At 40.8% G+C, this 9,891-nt stretch overlaps 1 protein-coding gene across 1 annotated transcript; it reads right to left on the bottom strand.

The window, feature by feature from the left end:
• Window positions 1-8,640: 8,640 nt before the first annotated feature.
• LOC105546692 (olfactory receptor 2A1/2A42) lies at window positions 8,641-9,844 on the bottom strand. The gene has a single exon (XM_011989947.1). The coding sequence runs from the start codon at window positions 9,580-9,582 to the stop codon at window positions 8,641-8,643; it is 942 nt and encodes a 313-aa protein (XP_011845337.1). The 5' UTR covers window positions 9,583-9,844.
• Between the last annotated feature and the right edge of the window lie 47 nt (window positions 9,845-9,891).

Below are 9,891 nucleotides of genomic sequence, written 5' to 3'. Positions count from 1 at the left end.
TGGGGTGGTGTCTTATCACCATTTTATAGACAGGGAAGCAAAATAAGGATAAGGCTGATCATGGCACACCTGAATCCAGGTTTATAGGATTTCCCGACATCTTGAGACTTGATGGTTCACGGTTGACTTTGTCTGGGTCCCTCAGAAGGTAATCAGGGCAGTAACAGTTTCAGAATTTTTGTACTGAAATGGGGGCTAGGGATTTGTCTTGAAGCTCTATTTGGATTGTATTTCAGATAAAATTGAAAAAAGAAATCTATTGTCTGATAAAATTTAAAAAAATTCAGACAAAATTGAATTCAGATAAAATTGAAATATTCAGATAAAAATGAAAAAAAATTCTATGGAGGTGCTGATGTTGGAGATCTGTGGAGAAGGCTCAAGTCTCTTGGTCCCTCCACTTCTTTTGAGTTTTACTGTTGTCCTGAAGAGGCAGAGAGCTAGAAACTCAGAACCTCTGATTCCCTGTGGCACAGGCTGCTAGATGTTGATCAGAATTGTTCCTCCTGTGTCTGGGTACATGGACCACATTTCTCAGAATCACTTGCATTTTTTATGGCCATGGTGACCAAGTTTTAGCCAATGGGAAGTGAGCAGAAATGAAGAGTCCACTTTTGGGCCAGGTCACTGAAACTTTAATGCTTTTTCTTCCAACACACATGACGATCATGGGAACCATGTGGAAATGATGGTAGATCCATGAGGTGTAAGGACCCTGGGTTACGGAATCACCAATTAATGGCATGATGTCTGCTGGTCAGGAAAACCTCCTCTGAACAAGAATGAGCATTGGTTTACTGTAAAATTTTCAAATAATGCAATATGCTTTCCCATGGTTCAGTCTACATTTTGAGAGGTCTCTTCTTTAACTCTTTAATGTGTATTATTTTAAACATTTTCCCATGCTTTAGTATATTTCTCTCTATGTATACATTCTCGTACATACACGTATCTATAGGTTTTTAAGGGAATGAGAAAGCACAGTATCGATATACTGTTTCCTCACTTCACATTTGATGAAAATTTTGCTTATGGTAATATTAGTTTATATGTTAACTGTACATTAATATCTAATTGGATGTTAATATACTAATAAAACTTATATTAAGAGTGGCATAATATTTCATTGTATATATTTGCAATGTTTTATTTAATAACCTCACTATTGATATTAGGTTATTTATCAATATCACAAATATTGCTTCTGCTTAAAATATATTTACACGTATATATTTATGCATATGGGAATATTTCTGTAGGATATGTTCTTAGAATTGGAGTTGCTGCATCAAAAGGCATGCACATTTTATTTTTTGAGGCCAGACACAGTGGCTCATGCCTGTAATCCCAGCACTTTGGGAGACTGAGGAGGGAGGATCGCTTTAGCCCAGGAATTCAATACCAGCCTGAGCAATATAGTGAGACCCCATCTCTACTAAACAACCACAACAAAATTAGCCAGGCACGATGGCTTGCAGCTGTAGTTCCAGCTACTCGGGAGGCTGAGGTCGGAGGATGCTTTGAGCTCACTGTATTCCAGCCTGGGCAACAGAGTGAAACCCTGTCTCTGAAAAATCAAAACAAACAATTCAGTTTTTGAAGAGACATGACCACATTTCCCCCAAATCTATTAAGACTGTGGGGAAATATCCCCTTGCCTGCATGCTTAGTGATGCTAGAAAATATCCATCTTTTAATTTTTGTCCATCTAATGGGCGAAAAATGGTATCTTGTGCTTTAAACTTTATTACTTACTAGAGGAGCTATACATCTTTCATTATATTTATTATTGTTTGTCAGTTGTTCTACTGTAAATAGTTTATTTGTCTCTACTTGCATCTATGTATTTTTTCCAATAAAAAACTAGTTTGTATATTACTATTTTGCTTATTATATACATTGGGGACTACATTAACTATATTTTTATCGTTTTCTTAAAGCTGATTTTCTTTTCTTTGTGTGTGGTAAAGATGGTGGACTTTTTAAACATTTTATTTTTTTTTGGCCGGGTGCAGTGGCTCATGCCTATAATCCCAGCACTTTGGGAGGCTGAGGCGGGTAGATCACCTGAGGTCAGGCATTCAAGACCAGCCTGGCCAACATGGTGAAACCCTGACTCTATTAAAAATGCAAAAAATTAGCCGGGCGTAGCGGTGGCCGCCTGTAATTCCAGCTGCTCAGTAGCCTGAGGCAGGAGAATTGCTTGAATCGGGAGGTGGATGTTGCAGTGAGCCGAGATTGTGCCATTGCACTCCAGCCTGGGCGACAAGAGCAAAACTCCATCTCAAAAATAAGTAAATAAATAAAATTAAGTAAAATAAAAGTTTTATTTTTTTAATTGACAAAATGGTATAGATTTACCATGTATAAAATGATGTTTCGAAATGTATGTACATTGTGAAATGGCTAAATTGGGCAAATTACCATATGAATTATCTAACATACTTGTCATTTTTGTGGTGAGAACACTTAAAATCTACTCTCTCAACATTTTTCACAATACAATATATGTTATTACTATCCTCACCAAGTTGTAGGATAGGTCTCAAGGCTGATTTTCTTGATCCTTACTTAACGGTTCACAGATATACATTCTCTAAGTCCAGGATAGAGGGAGACCTATGGCCCAGTGGTTATGGAGTCAGGCTGACCTGGATTAGGGTCCAGGTTATGTCAGATACTTGCCGTGTGACCATTGAAAAGTTTCTTACCATCTCTGTACCTCTATCTCTTCTTTTGTAAAAATAATCATAATAAAAGTACTAACTCACAGAATTGTTATGAAGTTGAGACAGGATAATGATGCATGTACCTTAGCACAATGCCTGGCATTTATAAGCTCTCAACAAATACTAGCTCTTAAAAGTATATCTACAATGTGGGTAATATGGGCACAACACTAGACATTTATGTTTTAGTCTAGTTCCTAGAACCATTCCCAATAAAAGTTATTCCTAGTAATATTCTTTCCTTAAGGTGGGCATTTCATTAACTTTTAGCCAGTCTTACGAAATTTCTATTTCCCAGTGCATTAAAATCATCAACTAATTAATTAATTCCGTATATACTTTTTTTTTTTTTCCTTTTTTGAGACAGAGTCTCCCTCTGTCGCCCAGGCTGGAGTGCAGTGGCATGATCTCGGCTCACTGCAACCTCTTCCTTCCAGGATCAAGCGATTCTCATGCCCCAGCCTCCCAAGTAGCTGGAATTACAAGCACATGCCACCATGCCTGGCTGATTTTTGTATTTTTAGTAGAGAAAAGGTTCATCATATTCACCATGCTGGTCTCAAACTCCTGGCCTCAAGTGATCCTCCCGCCTCGGCCTCCCAAAATGCTGGGATTACAGGCACAAGCCATTGTGCCTGGCCAGTACGTATTTTTGGGGTTCTATTATATTTAAGGTCTGAGAGATTCAGTTAGCCTCAGAAGTGCATTTCATTTTCTGTGTATGGAATTTGTTTTATACTCCTTTGACAAAAATGAAAATCCAAATTAATATGAAATGTGAAGAAACTAATAAAGACAGGGAATTAGAAAGCAAAAGGGGACCTTAAAGTTTGTCTAGTTCAGTTCTTTATTTTATAGGTGTGGAAATTGAAGCCCAGAGGAGTTAAGGTCACACAGTAAGTGGGGGAATTGCCGTGAGAGCCCAGACATTCTCATGCCTAGCCAGTATTCTGTTGACCAAATCATACTGTGTTCAAGGGTTCACTTCTTCTTTTGGCACAACATGATTTCAAAAATTAAAAACATAGAAACACAGGTTTGAAAAACACAGATAAAAATGAGCCAACGCTATTTAAAATTTATGAAGAAAGCAAGGGATGTAAGACACTTCTCTGCTGGTTGTGAAAACATCAGAACTGTGAAGTCCAGTGAGACAGGATTCCAAATGTCTTTCCTTTTTGTCTATTCTCACGAACCTGTGTTTAACAATGATACTCTACACTCACAGCAGACAGCAAACACCAGTCCTACAGGTTGGCAGTTGGCAATCCCTGGTCTACATGCCAAAGATGCTGCAGGTGCCAATTTCAGGAGGCAAGGAAACTGACTACAACACACAAATTCCCATCCCTATCATTCCCAGTAGTTATTGCCTACAGTTGTCTCCACCCTCTTGCCAGAGTTTTCAAGGGCAGCACTCTAACATGACTTCCTGTGTAGCACCAGTACCATCCTGGCCTTCTGGAATCACAGGTTCAGTCATTTGGCACACTTGTGATAAGACAATGGCCATGGACTCCTATGATAAAACATAAATAGAATTCCCATCATTTTTAATAGTAAGTGCTAAATTTCAACCCTAAATTGTTTCTCCTCTGTGATCCTAGAGCAATAGGATGTTCTTGATTATTAATATCTACTGCATAAGAATATGCTAAAAGGATGAATTGGACAAATCAAATGCACAAGAAATTCAACTTTAAAAAAATAGGCCGGGCGCAGTGGCTCACGCCTGTAATCCCAGCACTTTGGGGGGGCCGAGGTGGGTGGATCACCTGAGGTCAGGAGTTTGAGACCAGCCTGATCAACATGGTGAAATGCCCTCTCCACTAAAAATACAAAATTAGCTGATGTGGTGGTGCATGCCTGTAGTCCCAACTACTCGGGAGGCTGAGGCAGGAGAATCACTTAAACCTGGGAGACAGAAATTGCAGTGAGTCGAGATCGTGCCACTGCACTCCAGACTGGGCGACAGAGCAAGACTTCATCTCAAATAAATAAATAAATAAATAAAAAGAATAAAGGGTAACTCATCCCTAGGCCTATATGATGTGAGTAGAAATTTGAACACAATGACCACTCATTTGTTCATTTAGTCAGTTTATTGAGTGTCTACTATGAACAGGCCTGTTGCCAACCATTCAGCAGATGAGTATCAGGAGGTCCTCTACAAGAGAGTGGTTCAGAGTTTATTTGCAGCCAGACTGCCTGGTCTTGAGTCATGTTTCTACCACTGAATGATTTGGCAACCTTGCATACATTAATTAATTTCACTAAACTTTATTTTCCCCATGTAATGTTAGGATAGTATTAGTACCTACTCCACAGATTTGATGTAAGAATTATACTAAAGCATTTTATGCGGTGCTGACCACATAGTAAGTGCTCAGTAATCATCAGGTACAATTAAATTTCTAATGTACTATAACCTAAAATGAGAGGGATTTAAAGAAGGTTAGAAATCAGAAGATGGCTCAACACTGAAAATTTGGAAATGGGGTCAACGGACATAGTCAACAGATAGCTAAAGTGTCCTCTATGTATTCCTTATGTTTTTTGTGAGTACTCACTCTGTGCTAGGAATGTACAGATGTAAAGAGATGAACCAATGCTTGTCCTTCCCTTTGTGAAGAGATGAATGAAACATAATCAAGACATATACTGTAAATCCCAGGTTGAGGATTACAAAAAGTTGGAAACCAAAACCAAAATCTGAATTCCTTGACTTTGGGAGAAGTCTCCTGTTTTTTCCAAGTGAATGGGCTGGGACCAGATTCAAAGAGAGAGAGGCTTCCCGGGAGTCTTTGCCAGCTGACTCACAGAGGTTCCCTGAGTCTGGGCCGCAGCTCCTGCTCCTGGTCTGGCTGTGCCCTCCAAGACCAAGTGGCCCTCTGTGCCTCTAGGGGAGACATGGGGAAGCCAGGCGTAGGTGACCTACCAGCACCAATGCTCTTCCTGTTTAAAGAGAAATTTTGGTTCCAGATCAGAAAGTTTAGCAACCCTGACAGGATTAAAATAACTTCTGACAGCATGGTAATAATAACAGTTTATCTTATGTTCACATAGCACTTTTAAGACTTCAAAAAAAAAAAATGTGTCCATTTGCATCTTGCTTTTGGTTTTCAGTGGCACTCTGGGGTGTCCTAAACAGCTTCCATATGCATAATTTTCAGATGAAGGACTGAAGCTCAGGCAGTTTAAGGGAGTTCTCTGCAAAAAAACACAGCTAGCAAATGATACACCTGGAACTAGAACCAGGGCCTCTGGTACGCACCTTGTGTATTTAAGGGGTAGGCAGTATTGTGGGCTTCCTGGATGCCTGGGCCAATCCTAAGAGAGGACTGCACACACTGAATTTAGGGTCCGCACAGGCAACTGCCTGAGCATGGTTTCTGCACACCGTGATTTCCTGCCGTTCCTCTGTTACCAGGGGAGCATTCATCTCTTGAAACCTATCCCTGGTATTAGAGCTCTTCATCTTCATCCTGCCACTTGAATGTATCCCTTCCCAGTATTGGTTCCATCACAATACGCAACATCTGCCATGAAACTAAACAACTGTTTAAAAACTGTTCGGCAGCAGTGGAATTACAAATGGTATATCCAGTTTGGGTAATTTTAAAAAAATTAATTATTTTATTATTATTATTATTATTATTATAATTGGAGACAAGGTCTCACTCTGTCACCCAGGTTGGAATGCAGTGGTGTGATTGTGACTCACTGAAGCCTCAAAATCCTGGGCTCAAGTGATCCTCTTACCTCAGCCTCCCAAATAGCTGGGGCTACAGGCACATGTTGCCATGCCCGGCTAGATAATTTACAAAAACACTTTCTAATGTTCTTCAATTGATGAGCCGTCAACTTAAAACTGCAATGTCAACCTCATTTATCCATTGTTTTTGGTTTCACCATCCTGACCGTCAACAGGCTCCTCCTCCATCTTTGACCCTTGGAGTCACAGTCCCTTCTTGTTACCTCATCTCGTTTCATGCACCAGTATAAAAAAAGCTGGTGTGTTTGTTTGTTTGTTTGTTTGTTTGTTTTTTCCAGCTTTAAGTACTTTTCTGTCTGGAGCCTAATGCCTATCTTTGGCTAGAGATTGAAAATTGCTTTTCATCTCTCCTCCTCTTCATCTTTGGAAATTTCATGATCTCTTTGATTTGTACTTACTAACTTCCTCTAAGTGAAGAGCATTTGCTTATTCAGAGAGAATCATAGACAGTCCCCCGGAGGAGGTGAGAAGTGTAGAAACAAATGACCATCACAATCTCAGGGCAGGTTGGAAAGTGGATTTTGTTGTGTAATTGCTTATATAATGGTTATGATTATGGGTTCAGCAGTCATATTGCCTAAGTTTGATTCTGGACTAGGTACTTATTAGCTGGGAGCATTGGTTAGATGATATAATCTCTCTGTAGCTCTGTTTTCTCACCTAAAAACAGTAGTAATAGTCTCTACCTCAGGGTTTTTATGAGGACGTAAAGAGCTCTTACTTGTAAGGTTCTTGGAATGGTGCTTCACCAAGCACTTAGTGTGTGTGTGTGTGTGTGTGTGTGTGTATGTGTGTGTGCGTGTGCATTTGCGTGAGCATGTGAGTGTTGTATGTGAACTAGAGATGTTTCTGTTCTGGCTCTCACCACCCAGAACCAAGTACAGTTCTAAACTAACTCTCTAATCTCATTGAGAACAGCCTCCACTCCCAACCACTCTGTGTTCTGTGTTCCTCTGAATCTCTTAACCTCTTTTGCAGCCATGGCCATAGGACTCGTCAAACAGGATAAGAAGACTTCCATAAATAATCTCTGACTCTCCTGGCCTCATCAGGGCACATTCTAGACGGAGAAGAAACCCACATTCACCTAACATATCCTACATTAGGTATGTTGCTAATAAAGTCCTACATTGTCCTGGTTAAGTAGAGAAGGCTTGGGAGCCAGATTGTTTGGGTTTGAGTCTAACATTTTCCATCTGCTTAAAGTTTGCATCTATAAAATGGGACAATAATGGGAAATGGATTGACTATAATGATAAACTGAGGTTATCTCTATAAAGTACCTATCAAATGTGCAGTGGATGGCACAGAGTAATTTATAATAATGCTAAATATTAATGTTATTATTAAAACCCTTTTTTCCATTGAATTGTCTCTGTGTGGGGCTTTCCATTCATCCCCAGCAGTGAAAAGTTGTGTGGTGGTACTTACTAACTTCCTCTAAGTGAAGAGCATTTGCTTATTCAGAGAGAATCATAGACAGTCCCCTGGAGGAGGTGAGAAGAGTAGAAACAAATGACCATCACAATCTCAGGGCAGGTTGGAAAGTGGATTTTGTTGTGTAATTGCTTCATATTGCCAGCTGAATGTTTATGGATTCGCTCTCTCTGACAACAAAAATTGTCAGACACTTTGTAGGATTTTATAAAAATCAATTTCCTTCCAAGCTGAAGTAGGCTTTTAGGTATATTTACTACTTAGAGAGGAAGTACAATTGAGGGGAAACAGCCAAATAAAGATGAAAATGGACAGAGGTATCAGTGGGTTCTGGAGTCTCTGCCTGTGGCTGTATTTTAAAAAACTTTTTATAGGTATGACTCTGTCTGGTAATAACTGCTATTCCACTACTACGGAGCATACCTGACTAAGTCATGGGTGGGGTGTCTGTTTTAAACTTCTGGACTCATAGCAGTGTACAAAATAAATCTTTACCCAACATTCTCAACTCAATAAGCAGTTAAATTAAAAAATGTTAAGTATAACAAATGCATCAAAAACTAAATACTTCCCAGGCAGGAAAAAGGAATGCTTTGTAGAGTCGCTTGGTTCATTCAGTTTCAGATATAAAGAGTAGTGAACTTAGGTGGTATTTGGTACCAATATTCCAGGAGATGACTGAGGCTGGAGATTCAAATGTCACACCAGTTGGGAATGACTTTCCTTGCACAATGCTCTCCTCAGGGCGCCCTTGACCTCTGCGTTCCTCAGGCTGTAAATCAGGGGATTCAGTGTTGGGTTGAAAAAACTGTAAAATAGAAAAAGTACCTTCTGCAGCTCCTCAGGGTGGCGGGACTTGGGGGCCATGTACATGATGATGGCGCTGCCAAAGAAGAGCCCCACCACGCAGAGGTGGGAGGAGCAGGTAGAGAAGGCCTTTCTGCGGCCCTCCCCAGACTGGATCTTCAGGATGGCCGTCAGGATGTGTGAGTAGGAGACCAGCACCAGGCAGAGTGGCCCCACTAGGAAGAACACACAGGCTGCAAAGATGATCACCTGATTGAGCCAGGTGTCAGCACAGGCCAGCCTGAGGACAGACAGGATTTCACAGAAGAAGTGGTTGATTTCATGAGGCCCACAGAAGGGCAGTCTTAGGATGAGAACCACATGGACCAGAGCCAGGAGGGAGCCACATGTCCAAGAAGTGATGGCCAGGGTGGTGCAGACTCTCCAGGTCACGATGATGGAATATCGGAGAGGGTGGCAGATGGCCACATAACGATCGTAGGACATCACCACCAACAGGAGACATTCGCTATGTCCACAAGTCAAACAGAGAAAGGTCTGCATCATGCAGCCAGCAAAGGAGATGGGCTTGGCTGGATGCAGGAGGTTCACCAGCATCTGGGGCACCATGTTGCAAGCATAAGCGATGTCGACGACAGCCAGGTGTGAGAGGAAGAAGTACATGGGGGTGTGGAGTCTGGAGTCCAGTGAGATGAGCCCCAGGATGGCCCCGTTCCCCAGCAGGGTGAAGACATGGAACAGGGACAAGAGGCCAAAGAGGAGCATCTGAATCCTTGGGCCCAGGAGAAATCCCAGTAGGAGGAACTCTGTGACCATTGTCTGATTTTCCCCCATTTCCCTGTGAAAAAGAAAAAGATCGCTTAGGACCAGATTGTCAAAAACACCTAGAGGTTATTTTATGAATTTAGTCATTTTTAAAAGATAAACTTTTAACATGAGTGATTTAGCTACACGTTAAGTTAATTACCGATTGTAAATATCCAGCGTTATAGAAGGCATTGTGTCACAAATGATAGGATACATAGAGCCATTGACACATCATGGGAAGAAAGAGTGTCGTACCAAAAGTGGAAGTAAAATGACCGTCTAATAAGGATTGTCTTGAAGCTGCACATATAAAAATTACTAAGAGAATTCCTGAAG

Source organism: Mandrillus leucophaeus, unplaced genomic scaffold, assembly GCF_000951045.1.
Source record: "Mandrillus leucophaeus isolate KB7577 unplaced genomic scaffold, Mleu.le_1.0 Scaffold365, whole genome shotgun sequence".
NCBI classification, from domain to species: domain Eukaryota; kingdom Metazoa; phylum Chordata; class Mammalia; order Primates; family Cercopithecidae; genus Mandrillus; species Mandrillus leucophaeus.
This window is presented reverse-complemented; position numbering and strand designations above follow the sequence as displayed.

Excerpts from the sequence above, each read along its gene's own strand:
- LOC105546692 (XM_011989947.1), bottom strand. The coding sequence starts at position 9,582 with ATGGGGGAAAATCAGACAATGGTCACAGAGTTCCTCCTACTGGGATTT.